Source organism: Vitis riparia, chromosome 12 (assembly GCF_004353265.1).
Source record: "Vitis riparia cultivar Riparia Gloire de Montpellier isolate 1030 chromosome 12, EGFV_Vit.rip_1.0, whole genome shotgun sequence".
Classification (NCBI taxonomy): domain Eukaryota; kingdom Viridiplantae; phylum Streptophyta; class Magnoliopsida; order Vitales; family Vitaceae; genus Vitis; species Vitis riparia.
This window is the reverse complement of record NC_048442.1, coordinates 7,122,103-7,140,170: the sequence shown is the minus strand read 5'-3', so window position 1 is coordinate 7,140,170 and position 18,068 is coordinate 7,122,103. Positions and strand designations below refer to the sequence as shown.

The following is an 18,068-nucleotide window of genomic DNA, read 5'->3' as shown; positions in this document are numbered from 1 at the left end:
AAAAAATATTATTAAAATTTTAAAATAAACAATATTTAATTTGAATGGTTTTTTAAAAAATATATCTTTTATTGTGTTCAATATGATTTTTTTTGTAATCCAAACAAAAATATTGCATATAACTAGAGATTGATTAAGAATATGAGCAATCTAATAATTATTTATATATGCCAAGTAAAGACTCATAAAACAAAGTATGTAATCAAGAGCTTAAAAAAAGGTCAAAACATAGTGGGACTTAAATCCTACATATGTTCAAAAGTCAATAAATATAATCAATTAAATATTTTCTCAATGTGTTGAATCATGAACTCAATCAAGGTCTACATAATCTACTGTAATTGTTCCAAATTGTTTACACCACTCCTCTAACCTCAACTTAAATTGCTCATCCCAATTGAATACATTGACATCATGATACGAATACCAACCGGGATGAATTCTTGGCAATGGAAAATCTAAAACCATATTTACCTATAAAAAAAACACAACAATTCAATACCAACAATTAGGGTGTATCCGTGTGTGTAAATATAAGAATAAATAAAAGAAATATACCGCTATGAAGTGTCGAGCTAATCCAAATAAACAATAGTAATGACTCTCGTAGGACCTTGTACATCTTTGGTTGCGTTCAAAGGTAAGTATGTCAAATTTTGCGACCCAGAAAAAGAAACACATGCAGCATTATATGTGTTGGCAATGACCCATGCCATATCCGTCACATCCATCCATTTGGATTCATTTGCATCACCTTCCCAATGTTGAAGTGAAACAATACTAGATTGTGCACGATTCATCTCATTTAACAAATCTCTTCTCACAGTGGGTCATTTATCCTCATTAGAATAGATAAAATAAGCAATTGATTTGTACCCGCAATTTCCATTCACCTTAACATTGTAGTAATCATTAATAAATGGAACAACAAATTTTGGAACTACATTTATGAATGGGAATTTTCTAACATGGCTTGATATTGACCTTGATTGTCAACAACCATGCAATGATCCTGATGATGACCTTTTCTTGCATGATTTTCCAGTACACTTCTTTTCCGCATATTCCCAAGCAGATGGATCCCTCTTCGTGGAATTTTTTCAGTCGACCTTTAGTTTGTCGTACAAGTGGTTCCTTGAGATTTTTCCACTTAGGGTGAACAATTTTTTCCAACTCTTCAATATATCTTCTCTTGACATTACGAGGTTGTTGGATCATTCTATCAAATAATGACTGCAGCAACTTATTTTCCTCATCAGAATCAGGAGCACTATCTTTTAGAACTTCCATATCAAGTGTTTTCCAAACGGGGTGAATATCTTGCAACTCAATACTTTTACCATCCTGCATAAGTGCAAAAAGTTTGTGCGCACATGGAAGGCCATGTGTTTTCCTCAAATAACACCCATAAGCTAAGGTATCACTGCGCACCTTTTCTGCTCGTTGACATTCTTCATCTAGAAATTGGATTGCTTTGTGGGTAACATTGTCATTCAACCTCCAAAATAAGTGCAACATTGTAACATGAAGAGAGATAGTTCGAGCCCTTTCCAACTCTCTTTTAATTTCCTCAAGCTGCAAATTTATCATTGAGTCAATTTTGGGCCATATCGAGTCAAGGCTTGCTATGGATGATCCTAAATAGCTCTTTAACTCTGAATATGCACTCTCCACCCTATTCTTGACAATAGAAATTAATCAATAAACATATTTTTTTTATAATTAATAAACATTACAAATTAAAAAGATAAAATACCTGTTAGTTGTTAGTTGACCCAATATAATGCACAATTCGTCCATACACGAACAAATCTCTCTTTGAAAGGTCCAAGCCATGTCTCATGCACATATTTCAACTAACTAGACATATGTGAATAAGCCTCATTCATCTCTCCTAGTCGATCCTCATATTCCTGTTGGGTTTGAGCTTCAACCACTTTATGCCAACGTCCTTGAGAAAAAGAAGTTCCAATATCCTTATTCTTTACCAAGTTAGTACAATATTTTTCCACATCTTTCCCGATATGACATCTGCATAAAATATGATAAGAATTGGGGAATATGTTTTTCAATGCATTGATTAAAGCCAATTCCCTGTCAGTAACTATAACTTTTGGGAAATCATCTGAATCAATTACAAGCTTCAAATGCTTAAGTGCCCATGTGTAGCTATCCTCTTTCTCATTTTTGAGAAATACAAATGCAACAGAAAAAATTTTCCCTGTTGGCACAACCCCAACGGCTTCAAATAAGGGCATCAATTATCGGTTAGTCTTGTAAGTACTATCCATAATCAAAACATATGGATAAACATTCAACAAGTGAATAGATTTTGGATGAGCAAATAATATATCATTCACCATGTTAGTTTCTGCATCTTCTCTATACCAGTAGTTGTTGCATCACTGAACGACCATTCTTTTTATGATCTTTAAGCTTTTGCCTGGCATTGTTTCCCACAACTCAAGTTGCTTGGATTCTCCCGCTTGAGGTGATTTAAAATAAGTCGTGGCTTAACATGACTTTCGGTCATTGTAGCTACTATCTTGAACTCTACTTCCTTTAATTTACCAACCGATGAATGACAGTGAGAATACTTTCCAAGGTAGTGATTGTGGTTGCCATTAATGACGACTAAAGTCCAATATCCATCATCATGTTCAATACCCTTCAACATAAAGGGACAACGACACTTCTTCGTCCCAGTTCGATTTCTAGGCACCACATCGGTTTTTCTATTCCGTTGCGGTCTATAGCCTCCGAATCTCTCACAACCTATCCATACTTTGCCACTTCCTGAACCATCAGCTTTAGTGGAACGACAAATAATCACAAATATATTTTGTTGTTCTCCAATTTGTTTAACCTCTTCAATCAACTCTTCTCGATCTTTGAATCTTTTATGTATAGTGAAATGTTTGCCATAATCTATCAGTTGTGATGGAAATTCCTCCACAAAATATTCATCCTACAAAATAGATAAAAAATTCTATTTATATCATGAAGACAATAACATTACACAAATATATATGAGAATGTACATGACAAAGTTAAAGCATTTAAAAAATTAAAACATGAAGCAATTAGTTAAAATTTGCAAAAAAAGATATTAAAACTTTGAAATTAGTAAAATTGGTGAAAATTGGCAAAAACAAATCTTGTTTAAATTAATAATTTATGTGGCTACTATAATGTTTTCTTACAAAAAAAAAATAGTAATTTAGTAAATATTATAAAAAAATAAATAAATAAAAGAATTAGAATTTTATAATTATTATAAGCAAAATTTTATGTCATGAAGAATTTTCTAACTATTATAAACGAAAAGTAATTTAGGAACTATTATAAACAATTAAAAAAATTTGATTTTTATAATTATTATAAGAAAAAAATTTAGCCTAACCACGGCCGCCGATGATCGTTGACTTTCATCCCTACTCCAAACCTTAACTGTATATATATATATATATATTTCTTTATAAAAAAAAAAAATGAAAGTTATAAATCTTACTTAAAAATTGTCATGAGATTATTGAATTTCGTCATTCATTGTATTTCGTATGTGATTCGCAACCTTAATCAACTTAAATTTTAAAATAAATAAATAAATAAATAAAGATTGGATTTGGTTTGGGTTGGGTATCTCGGATTAAAGATTGAGTTAGATTAAACTTAGATCGATTGTTTCTTAATTCGAATTAGATTTAAGTGAACCATCAATCCAAACAATCCACCCCAAGTTACAGCCAAAAGCTTGATAGAAACTCTCAACGCTTTGGTGCACGGAATAACATGAATTGGATTTTGGAATCTTTGTGGATCCTTTTATATTATAATTAATATCAATAAAACATAAGAAATTTAGTTTAAACTGACAAATACATATACATTTAAACAACTGCTGATTCACCAAATAGATTTTTGTGAACGGGTAAGGTGCATGCATTTATGGTAACCTCACCGGTGAGAATAGCATATGAAAATTTGATATTTTCGGAGGTGTTTTCCCGGTTATTGCCACAACCTTTTAATTAATACTAGTTGTAGTTAAAGCAAGATCAGCTAAATCTACTGTTATAGTTGAACTTTATAAAAGAAAACTTTTGTTTGTGATTAATATAATTTTATCAAGAAAAAGTTTCTTGTAGTTGTAATCATAATTCATCACAAATCCCATTCCGTTACCTCTCATTTCTTTGTCAAATAAAGAAATGAGTCATTGGTAAAGCATTAAAAGTGCGTTTGATAGTGATTCTAAAAAATAAGTGTTTTTTATGATGATTCTAAAAGTGTTACGGTCTTTTTAACATTTGAAAGATAAAATTTTTTAAGTATTAGAAATATTTGAAACGATTCATAAAATCATTATTAAATAGCTCATTTTATAGTGATTTAAGGAAATATTTCTAATATTTTTAATACTTCAAATTTTTTATCATTCAAGTGTTATAAATATTAGAAACGTTTTTTAGAATCATTGTCAAACACACTTTAAATCGTTAATTTGCTTTTTTTAAAAAGTTTGAAAAAATTTAAGAAATTTTGTTATAAATTGAATATGAGAAAATACATGTAAATGTATATTACTCTTTATTTATATATCTATTCATTTTTATACCTAATTTTGAAACCGATTCCATTATTATGCAAATACTTGTAACTCTCTCATGGAGTCACTAAAACTTTCTTAAATTTTCTTATTAATGAAAAGAACTTCAAATGAAATCAACTTTATGGTGTTAGACTCTTTCATCAGTCTAATAATTTTTAAAGATAATTTAGAATTCAAAAATTAATCCAATCAATATTAAATCTTTTTTTTTTTTTTTTTTTTTGGATAAAACTAGTTGAAAATGGTTATGCCAATGAACTTCTAATCATATAAGACTTTATTGGTTTTATTCTTTAACAATTGTACTAGTTTTTAAAATAATTTGTAACTATAAAATTATATTAATTACTATGAAAATTTTATAAAAACTTTTGAATAAAATAATATTACTAGTTGTTAGTTTTAAAATATTGTTTTTAATAAATATATAATTTATAGATTTATTAAAATATTATAGATGTTTTTATAATTTTTAATAAAATGTTATCATATTTTAACAAAAAAATACTTAATTTATATTTTTTTTTTTACTATGGACAAAATTTATCATTTTAATGTAGATAAGATTTTTTTAAAAAAAATTAAAATGTTTTAATTTACTATTAGAAATTATCTATTTATTTTAATAAAAAAATATAATTGTAATGTTCATATAAAAAAATTTAAAGTTTAATAATTTTTTATAGAAGATAAAAAAAATACAAGAAGATGGTACATTTACCAAGATGAATGAGTTTATAAATAAATAGAGTTAAATAGACTTTAACCCAAAAGTTGGTTGTTTTACACTTTACTTTGTTATTTTAAAATATTATTTTTAATAAAAATATCATTTATAGCTTTATTAAAATATTACATATGTTTTATAACTTTTAATAAAATGCTAAGTATTTTAACCTTATTTCTTTACTTAACAAACTCTTCATTCTTATTTCAAGGATAAAATGTTGCTCTTTAATATAGTCGGGAACAAAATGTTAGATAAAATGATAGATTTTGAATGTTAGGAAGAAATTGTAAAACAATTAATGTATTTTTAATCAAAATATAATAATAATAAATAAGTAAAAAGACCAAAACCACGGAATAATTTGAGGTGGTAAAATGTTTTTAATCCCTGTAAACAAATAAAAGGAGGAAGTGAAAGAAGAAAGAAATCCAAATCAAGGATCTAAATATATCGAGAAATATTGAAAAATATTGGTGGATATTTTGATATAAAAAAAAAAGAATATTAATTAAAACTCATGGAAATTTTATCAAGAAAAACTCTAAGAAATGAAGAAAAAAATAATAATAAATATTTTAAAATTATTTTATTAAATAAATTAATATATATATATATATATATGATATAATTTATCATATTTATCAACAAGAAATATAAATTTTGTAAACATATATTTTAATAATATGTCTAACTTATGAATATATTTAATATTAAAATTATGATTTATTTAATGTATTCAATAATATAAAATAAACGATGATATATATATATATATATATATAGATATATATATATATACATTTAATTATCATATTGCAAACCTATGGACCCCGCATTTCGGCTCATGCATTTCCCACTCGATGGCGAGCTCGATTTTACTTTGAAAATGATTTTATATTGACTAAGAAAATGACTTGGAGTCGCCACTTATTTTTGTTTTATTTTTAAAGGGTAAACAAAATAAGAAATCAAAACCCTAAGTATGACTCCTTATTTTGGAAAAGGTGGTCTGTGAAAAACCGGATCGGGTTCGGGGGTCAGGTTACTTATCGGGAAGGTATGGTAAAGACCGTAGCATCCTTCTAAGTCCCTAAAGTCGGGTCTCTACTGTTAGGATGAAGTCATCGTGGCAATCAATAAGAAAGTCAATGGATGCCTAAGTCAAATCATACACATATGAAAATCGGAACATGCATAGAGAATGATCAAAACGAAAATGTATGCATACTTGGGCCACGAGTCACAATGCGCTATCAAGAAACGAGATTAGTATACAATTAACGAATACAAATTATAGCTCATACATATCAGAGTGCAAAATGAAGATGAAGCAAAATATATTAAGCACAACAGTTGCCAGTCAATAGGGATCAAACATAGGCCCCCCCCCCCCTACCAAAGCCCGATTTATTGCCCATGAACTAATCTCTCAAATCCCGTGTTTTAGAATTATGAAGGAACCATTATTGCTTATGTAAAATCAAGAAGACCAGAAAATTATTTAGGGACTGAAATGGGATTAAAACTATTCGGGTGAAAACTAGATTATTGGAGTTTATTTGAAAATTGGAGTATTTGGAATTAAATTTGAAATATTAGGGCTCCGGTAATTAAATTGAAATTTGTTAAAGAAAATGAGAAACGGACTTTAGGAAATTGAATTGCGAGACCATAAACCTTTGAAAGTTGAATTTGTAATAATAATAATGATAAGATTTTGAAAGCTTGAATTAATGATAATAATAATAATGATAATAACAATAAGATTTCGAAAGTTTGAATTAGTAATAATAATAATAATAATAAGGTTTTGAAAGTGTGAATTAATAATAATAGTAATAATAATAAGATTTTGAGAGTTTGAATTAATAATAATAATAATAGGATTTTGAAAGTTTGAATTAATAATAATAATAATAATAACAAGGTTTTGAAAGTTTGAATTAATAATAATAACAATAGGATTTTGAAAGTTTGAATTAATAATAATAATAATAATAATAATAATAATAAGATTTTGAGAGTTTGGATTAATAATAATAATAATAATAGGATTTTGAAAGTTTGAATTAATAATAATAATAATAATAATAATAACAAGGTTTTGAAAGTTTGAATTAATAATAATAATAATAAGGTTTTGAGAGTTTGAATTAATAATAATAATAATAATAATAGGATTTTGAAAGTTTGAATTAATAATAATAATAATAGGATTTTGAAAGTTTGAATTAGTAATAATAATAATAATAATAATAATAATAATAATAGGATTTTGAAAGTTTGAATTAATGATAATAATGATAATAATATTAATAAGATTTCGAAAGTGGAATTAATAATAATAATAATATTAATAATAAGATTTTAAAAGTTGAATTAATAATAATAATAATAATAATAATAATAATAATAATAATAATAAGATTTTGAAAGTGGAATTAATAATAATAATAATAAGATTTTAAAAGTTGAATTAATAATAATAATAATAATAATAATAATAATAATAATAGGCCTTGGACTTCAAAAACGGGCTTGGAAGTGCAAATTGGGATTGGGCCTAGAGGTGTAAACTGGGATGGGGCCTGGAAGTGGCTGGCATGGAGAGCACGAGGCCCTCCATCAGCATGCTTGGGCTGGGCTGCTTCTCAAGCCCAATATCTACCACTAATGGGCAAGCCCCAAAGCTCCATCTCCTTCACAGCCCGAGGCAACCCCATCCATCTAGGCAACTCCCTTAGGCAAGGTCTCCACTTGCAGCGACGTTGAGGGGCAGGGAAGGGGTGGCGGCTTCGAAGGCGGCGCCGAGACGGCGGAGCTGCTGCCGTTGTGTCACGACGTGCTCCTAGAGGACGGAGACCCCGTTGAAGGCGTCCACCAATGAGTCGTTGTTGGAGAGACCGAAGGTAGTGGACGAGGGATTCAAGGATGTGGCTAGCAAATCCTGCTGGGTGCGAGGTGTGAGAAAGTGGAATGTTGGCATGATGAGCTTAAGGACCAAACGAAATGGAGTGTGGCAAGGGCAGCAGCGTGCATGGAACGTCGTTTGCATGGAAATTCAAGAATGTGAGAGAAATGGGTATGAAGCTGAGTGGGAGGGAAGTAGGTAATGGAGCAAACTTTCGTGTCGTGTTTCTACACCCAGAATTCTGGTTATCATCGTCATGGCCACCTCTCATAGCGCATGCGCATGTGGCAGCCTTCCTCGCCAACAACCCTATGAACATGGTATTGCCTCCACACTTGACAAGTGTGTGGTCAACTAGGGCAGCAAGGCAAGGATTTTGGGCTGTTCTCAGGCCTCAAAGATCATTTCCCGTGACACTTTTCCAGCTGGGTCCGAGAATATGGGCGATGGGTATACAAGATGGCCATACGAAACCATGCACAGGTAAGAGGAAAAATGGGTTTGGTGATGCGGTTAAGTAGGTGTATGCATGGGAACGAGGATATGGGTATCAAATGAATTTCCGAAAGAGCAATCAAGTCGTGATGGCCAACAACTCATGAAAGAAAGAAAGAAAACTTTTAAAATTAATCCCATGAGAACAGGTTAGTAATCACACGCAACGTGAGTGCGAGCTTGCTCCAATACCAAAACAGAGTTTCTTAACAAAAAGAAAAAATGGCATTAACACGAAAAGGAATCAATAGTTTATAGGAATAATACTTGAGATGTCTCCTTTCACAGTGACTCCTTTGCGCATTCCTTCTCCTGGCCGATCCTCCAAAATATCCCCCCCCCCCCCCTCCCGTGGACTCGCCTCTAGTTCCTCAAAAGCACCAGAAAAACCTCCAACAGTCCCCACGCCCCTCACCCCCAAGACCTCACTGTAACCCCCATCCTTGTGGCAGCAGATGCCTATCTTCCCGAGCAAGCCATTACCTCCCTTTGCTATTCATCACATCAGCAGCATGGCTTTTCTTTGCTGTTCATCACATCAGCAGCATGACTTCCCTGTCTCTTGCAGCTGGTCCCATGCATGGAGAGGGGTCCCCCCCACACTTCTCAGGTGTTGCCAGCTCCTCTAATATATATATAAAAAAACTAAATACCCCTTGGCTCTTCAAAGGGGGTCTACAAAACCCTTATTTTGGTCTAAGTTTTTTGGTTATTTTTGGAGCACATGTCTACTACCTTGTAAGAGGTTTTAGCAACACGTGTATGAGAGTGGCTAGAAAAAATTTTTCTGGAGGCAACTAGCATGCAACAGGTGGCATGAGAATATTCTAAAACAGTTATGGAGGACCGGGGTTGTTGCTTGAGGAAAAAGACAACTTGAGAAAGGAAACCAATGAGGGGCAGGGGAAAGGATTGTAGGCAGTTAGGAGGAGAGTAAGCTGAGTATTTTGGGAAGGTAGAAAGAATCATTTAAGGGGTGAGTGAAGAACGATGAGCTGAGTGGTTGTTGCTTGAGGGGTAGGGTTACAGAAAAGATGGGATAGCTAGAGAACGAAGGAGGTTTGAGGGCGATTACTAAAAAGGGACATAGAGTTGCAAAACTAGAGAAACTGAAGAAGAAACAGGGGAGGAGCTTGTCAGTTCGGTCCATGTAAGATTACAACATTCTTTATATTTTCTCATTTCAAACTATTCTATCATGTTTCCTACTGATTTTTGGGTTCATTTGTATGCTTGAATGTGGACATCAAACACTATGTATGTTTGTGGAATATAAGACAATTTTTATGCATTTTTTGCCTGATTCTAGTCTGGTTTTTCTGGCTCTACTTATGAACAACTTAAGCATTCTTCTGTTTTATGAATGACTTGAATATGGACCCATCACTGCATCTGATTATCAAAAATCACACTCTTACTTCTTTTTATTCCACCTGTATTAGCCCATGGATGTCACCTGAAATGAGGCTTTGTACGTTCATGTTTTGTTTGATTTCCCTAGGCTATTTCTTCAGTCCTTGTTTTGCTCCTATTTTTTTTTTATTCCCCTATTTCTAGTAAGTTCAGGGTGTAAGAATCTTAAGAAGCCTTTTAGCCCTCCTCGGGAGGCTCATGTTCAAGCAACCTACTCCATGCCATCCCAAAAGATTGAGATTCTCAAATCCATGGAGAATTGGGTTGAGAATAACATTTTGGTTCACCAAAATCCAATTGAGAAATCTTTGCAACCATAAGATTTTCTACTAGATCCTGCTTCTGATGGATTCCATGAGCAAGTCAAGGAACTAAGGGAGAAGGAAAATGAGCTTCCAGATGATTACTTTGTTGTTTTGGTTGGAGATATGATCACTAAAAAAGCCCTTCCAACTTACCAAACAATGCTTAATACCTTGGATGGGGTTCGGGATGAAACAGGTGCAAGCCTCATCTCTGGGGCAATTTGGACAAGGGCATGGACTGTAGAAGAGAATAGGCATGGTGACCTTCTCAACAAGTACCTATATCTATCTGGACGAGTAGACATGTGACACATTGAGAAGACAATTCAATATTCGATTGGATCAGGAATGGGTCCATGGACAGAGAATGGTTCCTACCTCAAGTTCATCTACACTTCATTTCTAGAAAATGCGACATTCATCTCCCATGGCAACACTGCCAGGCTTGCCAAAGAGCATGGGGATATAAAGTTAGCTTAAATATGTGGTACAATTGCCTCAGATGAGAAACGCCATGAAACTGCATACACCAAGATAGTCGAAAAGCTCTTTAAGATTAATCCTGATGGAACTATATTGGCTTTTGCTGGCATGATGAGGAAAGAAATCTCTATGCCTACTCACCTGATGTATGATGGCAGCGATGACAACCTCTTTGATCATTTCTCAGTAGTAGGCTAGTGGCTAAGAGTCTACACCGCCAAGGACTATGCCAACATATTGGAATTCTCAGTAGGCAAGTGGAATGTGGAGACAGTAAAGGATGGAAGAGTCGCAATGCAATCCCAAATTCTTCTGAACCTCTATGGACCCCATTGACCAAGGTGAGGTCGGATTTCTCTTAGGAACCCACTTTCAAGACGCTTGGAATGATGTTATCTTAGAAGGCTTGATTATAAGCGAGAAGTGTAAGAACTTCACTATTCCAGTGTACATGCCAAGCATACAAGACTTCAAGGAAGTGGTTGAAGCAAATAGGTCAATCACCATTAACAAGCTGAAAGTATTTAAAGGAGGAAATTGAGAAGTATAACTCGGATGTGCGTCTCACACCAAACCAAAATATTATCTTGTGTAACATTCGCAGTGCATGGAGACACCCTATCATTACTACTCTTGCCCAAGTAGGTTTGTTCCATCCAAGGTATGTAGATCCCCTAAACTTAACGGCAATGGCATGCCCAGCTCTACCACTGTGTCCTCTTGCAATAACTAAAACTGAGCGGGGAATATCTAACCTCCTCAAGTGGGTTCGAGCTATATTTGAAAAGGTTGGTCCCAAGTACAATGAATCTGTGGTTATTTGAGTGACCGGTTGCCCTAATGGTTATGCGAGACCTTACATGGCTGGACTTGGACTTGTCGATGATGGTCCCAACAGCTATCAAATCCGGCTTGGGGGAACACACAATCAAACCTCATTGGCGAGAACCTATGCATGGCCACCTTTGGCATGCAACCCTAGTAACCACACGTCATCTCTTTGTATTTCATCTTTGATTTTAAAATAAATTCCCAAACTCTAGTTTTCAAATAATTTCTCAAATTCTAGTTTTTCAAATAATTTTATCTTTTCAAATTTTCTTCTTTAAAATTTTTAGGATCACCCAAAATTCCTTTTTTCAATAAAAATTTGTTATTATTTTCTCTTCGGCAGGCATTTTTCATATTTTCTTTGATTTTTAAATAATTTAAAATAAGTGTAAATAAGTTTCATAATTTCAAATAATGAAATTCATGGAATTAATTTGTGCAAGAATAAATCGGGTTTTGGTAGGACCTAACATATGTGATTTTCTCATTGATTGATTTACTTTGTGACACATGCGATTATCCTATGTTCGTTTACTAACTTTTGTTTTCCATGAAGCAATCAACTCATTATTTAGGTACACTCTTTGTCTATCTTGTTCATTTGATTATTTTTAGATTAATATTTTTTTGGTATTCATGTTTAATCAATCAATTGTCACACTTGCTTTAGTTTAATTAGTAAAGACCCATTTTTAGGGGCTTAAATGGGAGCTACAGTCATTGTCATACCTTCCCAATAAGTAACCTGACCCTCGGACCCAGATTCGGTTTTTCATAGACCTGTTTTTCCTTTAAGCTTTCTTATTTTGTTTTTCCTTTTAAAAATGAAACAAAAATAAGTGGTGACTCCAAACACTTTTCAAAAATCATTTTTCAAAATAAAAAACGAATTGCGCCATTTAAGTGGGAAACGCATTGATTCATGCCTAATTGGTGTCTCAGCTGATTCGCGTCCAGCTGGTGCTCCTTGATGGTGGGAGTAATCAACAAAATTTATAACCTATTACACCATGAACTAGGGTAGCAAAGAAAAAGCTACTATAGCATAGTGGCTCTAGGATCGTTCACTAGGAAGGGTACTCAAACTAAAAATGATACCAATTCAAAGTGAATTGGTGCTGTTTCATTCAAGGTTAGCTTAAGAAATAAAACACAAACTTTGGTTGAAAAAGGTTTGGACTTAAATTAACAACACAGCAAGTGATGGAAATTACTTAAGAAGAAAAACATTCCTTGGAGATTCAGGTTCACAGGGGAGGTTCCTCATGCAATAGCATAGCTCCGGTCAGTTGGTTCGATTCCTCACATTAGAGAATTAACATAAAGTCAATTCTCTAACAGGTGCTGCACAAATGCATCCCTCAATTGGATTTCAGCTTTAATTCTCTCACTGATGCAACTTGCAATGGTTCGAGCCTCTCACTTAGCCTTTACCATTCAAAGTGATCTTTAACCTTGGACTTCCTTTCACAAGCTCGCAAGAGATAACTAATGGATGTCTCCTTAGAGTCCAAAAGCTTACCAAGTGTTGGCAATTCTAGAAAATCCTACCTTCAAGTCACCTCCCAGAGGCTCGCAAGGGGTAAACTAGTGCATCTCCATGGATAGAGATCACTTGCCTTACCAAGTGTTGTCCCAGGTGACTCCAAGGCGTTTTAAGTTAACTAAAAACATAGAAACCATTCACGGGACACACCTTCTTTTCATTCATAGCTGAAACCACAAAGCTTCTGATTCTTGCACTTGGAACCTTTCCCGGCAACCTTAACTCCAAGGAACTAAAAGGTTTAGTTACTCATTCTCTGGGGAAAATTCCTCAGAGAGTGCATAACTAAGTAAATGAAAAATACAATCAAATTGATCAAGTAAGGCAGAGCTCAAGCTCTGTATTTTACTTCCTTTCAAACTTTTACAAAAGGTTTATCCCCCTCAGAATAGGCTCCTCGGGCTCTATTTATATCAAAATTACATTAATAGCTATTACATGGATATTTAGCCATTTTCCTAACTTAAAAACTAAGGAATCTGGTAATTGGTGGCTTACAAGGAGAATTTGGGGATTTAGACAACAAAAATCTAATGAAAAATATCTCCAAGTGTCAGTTACAAATATCGGGAAGCACTAAGAACAAATTCGCAGGTGAAAATGAGGCCTGCAAAATTTCGCAGATGAACTAGAAGGACTGCGAAATCTCTTCGCAGCAAAAGGCTGAATCCGCACCGCTGTGAAGTTGGCTTTCATCTTGTGGTGTTTGGCTTCCATCGCGTCGTAAAACTTCAGGGGAAATCCATAGCACTGTGCAAAAAGGCTGCGAAATCATTCCGCAACAAAAGGGTGATTTCGCAGCACTTTGCTAAATCCTTCCTTCAGCTTGGAGTGATCGGCTTCCAAAGACTGTAACTCTTTCATTTTAATTCCGAATTGTGTACCGTTTGAAGCATTAGATTGTTGACTTCCTAAGCTTTCAAATGACATATAGCATGCATAAATTGGTCTTCAGGAAGTTCTCCAAAAGTAGCTGACATGACTGTCATCAAGAATACTTCATGGCTGGTTTCTCTTTGCTTCCCCTCCTTGCATTCCGGATTTGCTTATGGCAAAGGACTTCAAAGCTTTGGATCTTCATGCTTCTGCTCTTTCCATTGCTTTGCCAAGGATTCCAAATAACTCTCCTCAATCTCAGATTGCTTTGGTGATCAACTAGCTAACAAAAACCCCAAACCTTACATAATTTAATTAGAATTGATTGCAAGGAGCCTTAACATGCTAATTGGGTTAAAAGGCACTAACTACTACTCAAAAGTGTTTAAAAGGATTAATTACAAGCTATCAAATAGCACATTTTGAGTAGTAGTCACTCCCCCCAACCGACATATTGCTAGTCCCTTAGCAATAAAGGAGAGAAAAATAAAATAAAAGTACCATAATTTACAACATCATGCTGATCACTTCAAAAAAATGTTTAAGTGGCATGACTGATCAAACTCTCACATGGAACATTAAAGAAATATAAATTCAAATTCCAACAAGAGTTATCAAAAACTTTGCTAAATACCATTGATCAAGGGAATGCATTATGCAAATTGAAGTTTTAAAATCATTTCACTTTCAAAGAACCAAACTTTATTCTTCCACAAAAATCTATGTGTAAGATGACAGACTCCGAATATAGTATGCTAAACTAATCTCTCCCCCCAACCTATCTCTTTTCAACACTTAGCAAACTGACCAAATTCAATCGGCAGAGAACACACTTTTTTTTTTTTTTTTTTTTTTTTAACAGGTACAAGGCTTAAGGGGCATCTTTTTCTGAATTGTCCATGTAACGGGGGTCCATCGATGACTCCCAACCAATCAAGGTTTAGGGCATCAAGCTTTAAGGATCTTTCAACCACTAACTCCTCGGATTTCACCCCGGACTTTTTCATATACCTTTGCGCCTACCATATGCTAACTCCACCTATCCACCCTTGTAACGAGCATTGAGGCCGGTGACTCCCAACCATTGAAGGCTTAGGGCACCAGGTTTCAAAGATTTTCACCATATACCCCTCAGACCTTGCTCGGGTTTCAAGGCAAGCAAACATTTTCTTTTCTTTCTTCTTTTTTTTCAAAGACTCATTGGCCTTTCATAAGGTGTCTCAATATCATTAAAATGGGGTCAAAGGTACCAAGTCCCAAAATTTTCTAAGTCAAGGGGGAAATAGTCTTTCATCTTATAATCGGAATCTATTGTGCATAGTGTGTGGATAGCTTAAAGTGGAAGGACTAAACTTGATTTCAATAGAAATTTCAACAATTGAACCACTTTAGCAAGCTTAATCCAAACTCTAAGTTAGATGAAAAGCAACAGTTCAGTTTCTCCTATTTTAATTTGAAAATTTTTCCTCAAAATCCATGGAGATTATAGTAACAAGCAAAAAACTACAACTAATTTACTATACAAGGCTGAATTATCAAAATAACTTAGCATACTTCCTTCAACTTAGCATACTTCCTTCCTCATTTCTCCCCCCTCCCCCCCAACCAAGCTGAGCATTGTCCTCAATGTGATATGGGTGATTGAAATTAAAGGGAGGAAGTGGTACCTCCTGAGTGATATCAATTTCGAATACTGATTGGAGAAACCACATGTTTCAAAAAAAATAAAAGGTGTGAGCAAAGGAAATAAGAATAAATTAATGCTAAGAGTTAACAAAAAACTAGACTTTGTATTACTTTAATCATTTGAGTACAGTTGGAAAAGAAGTAATACAAGTAATTCAAGCAATCCCTATATATGATATCAAAATGTGGGGGATTTCATATATGACTAACTAAAACAAAATACATAAAGGAAACATATAATAGACAAATATATAATCAGATAGGAGGATGATGCTGGCTCTGAGGACTTAGGCAGATGGCTCTACCTCTTCAGCCGACTCATGAGGGGCCTAAGGCTCTGTGGCCTGAGAATGTGGTCCTGCGGTGGTTGGAGTGAGATGCTCAGTGGCTGCTGGGAGACCAAGATGATGCTGAAGCTGCCTCAAGATGGCAGTGTGTTGAGCCCGGTGGCCATCATCTGCTCTTGGCGAGCTTGCAATGCTGCCATCTCTTGAGCAAGGCTGCTCTGAGAGGCTGTCAAGGTCTGCAATGTCTGGCATAAATCCCTATACTCAGAAATAGGGATGGCCATCCTAGGCTCAGCTGATGAGGAGGGCTGTGATGAAGCTGGAGCTGCTGGAGGGGCTTTGGCTATAGTAGGAGAGGCAACAGGTATACCCTCAGGTATAAGACGTGGAGATGCTCTCCTAGCAGCTGGAATCTGAGCTGGCTGTGGTAGCTCTGGCTGCTCCATCCTATATGCTGTCATGTTGCTCCATTTGTCGAAAGTAAACACATCTCGACATATCCTCTTTCGCTCCAACTGAGGCTCTGATGGGTAGCCCAGATGTCCAAGAATCTGGCATAGCAGCCACGGGAAGAGAAGTGGAATGGCATCAGCTCTTGGCAACTTCTTCTTATGCACCTTCTCTTCAAAGTAGAGAAGGGCAGCCATGATTAAGTGGTGAGGGCCAAAAAAGTATCCCTCAGACATTCTGAACAAAGCCTCCAAAAGAATTCCTCTCCTCTGGGTCCAATGCTGGAGTGGATAAATATTATGGCGCAAGAGCGCATCAATAAGAAACATCCTTGGAGGAAGTTCCCCCCTCAACAGATATGGATTTGTAGAGGCTCCTTTGGACAGGATATGCACCATCTCCAGCTGAGAAGGATTAGCTCATGCTCTGTAATCATCAAAATGGCTCGGTTCATATGGGATATGCAGGGCCTCAGTTATATGACAAGCTCCAAGAATGCCATGTCGACCATCTATGGTAAAATGGATTAAGGTGGGATCTCTGACCTGTTGAGTAGTCATGGACTGATAAAAATCCATGGCTACCCTAGGATAGAAGAAGTCTCGTGGGGTCAGAAGCTCCTCCAAACGATATCTGCACAGCAATTGGAATGACTCTTCAAGCTTCGGCCGCAATTGGAAGGCGGCTGTGTCAAAGCACAGCTCGGAGTGAAATGGCCGAGCTCGGCAATCCAAATTGCCTTCAATTGGTGGTTGAGTGAGCATTGGACGCCTGAATATCACTTCAGGAGCTGTTTCAAACGGAATTTGGGGCTCAGAAGGTGATGGCTGGCTTGCTTGAGGCTCCTCCGGCGGTGCCGGAGATGGCACCGGAGATGGCTCTGGAGATGGAACAGGGGACTGCCCTGTCAAGTCGATGGGTTCCGAGCTTTCCACTCTAGCTCTTTTTTGCAGGGGACGACCCCCTGACCTGGTAAGATAACGCCTCGCCGGAGGCGTTTGAACTACGGGCTTGGCTGGGCGCTTTTGTGGCGCAAGCTTGGCCGGAGGCGAAACGGCTTCTAGCCTCGGAGGCTCAGAAGGTGAGGTTTGAACAGGCGCCTCACGCGGTGCTGGCTTTCGGGCGAAAGGAGAGGAAGTTTTAGCTCCTCTGGTTCGTGCCATTACGAACTGACGAGGTTTGGCCGGCGGAGATGATCGGAAGGGATGACCGGAGGCGCGCGCTACGACGGGCTTTGAAGAGGAGGCGAACGGACGGTTGCTGCGACTTTTCCTCTTTCTGAAATGCTTTCGCAGCTCAAATGACCGGTATTTATAAGAAATAACGGAATATTAAAGGTCATCTTGGGTTTCGCAGAAGAAAGCCGATTCCGCAATAAAATTGGGGGTTTCGCAAGAGAAAACCACTTTCGCAGCCCACTTCGCAGCTGCGAAATTGGAGTCA

At 35.5% G+C, this 18,068-nt stretch overlaps 1 protein-coding gene and 1 pseudogene across 1 annotated transcript; one reads left to right on the top strand and one right to left on the bottom strand.

Moving 5' to 3' along the window:
• Positions 1-10,364: 10,364 nt before the first annotated feature.
• LOC117925934 lies at positions 10,365-16,866 on the top strand (annotated as a pseudogene).
• Positions 16,867-17,044: 178 nt separating this feature from the next.
• Positions 17,045-17,788, bottom strand: LOC117925933 (pistil-specific extensin-like protein). Its single transcript, XM_034845040.1, has one exon. The coding sequence runs from the start codon at positions 17,786-17,788 to the stop codon at positions 17,045-17,047; it is 744 nt and encodes a 247-aa protein (XP_034700931.1).
• Between the last annotated feature and the right edge of the window lie 280 nt (positions 17,789-18,068).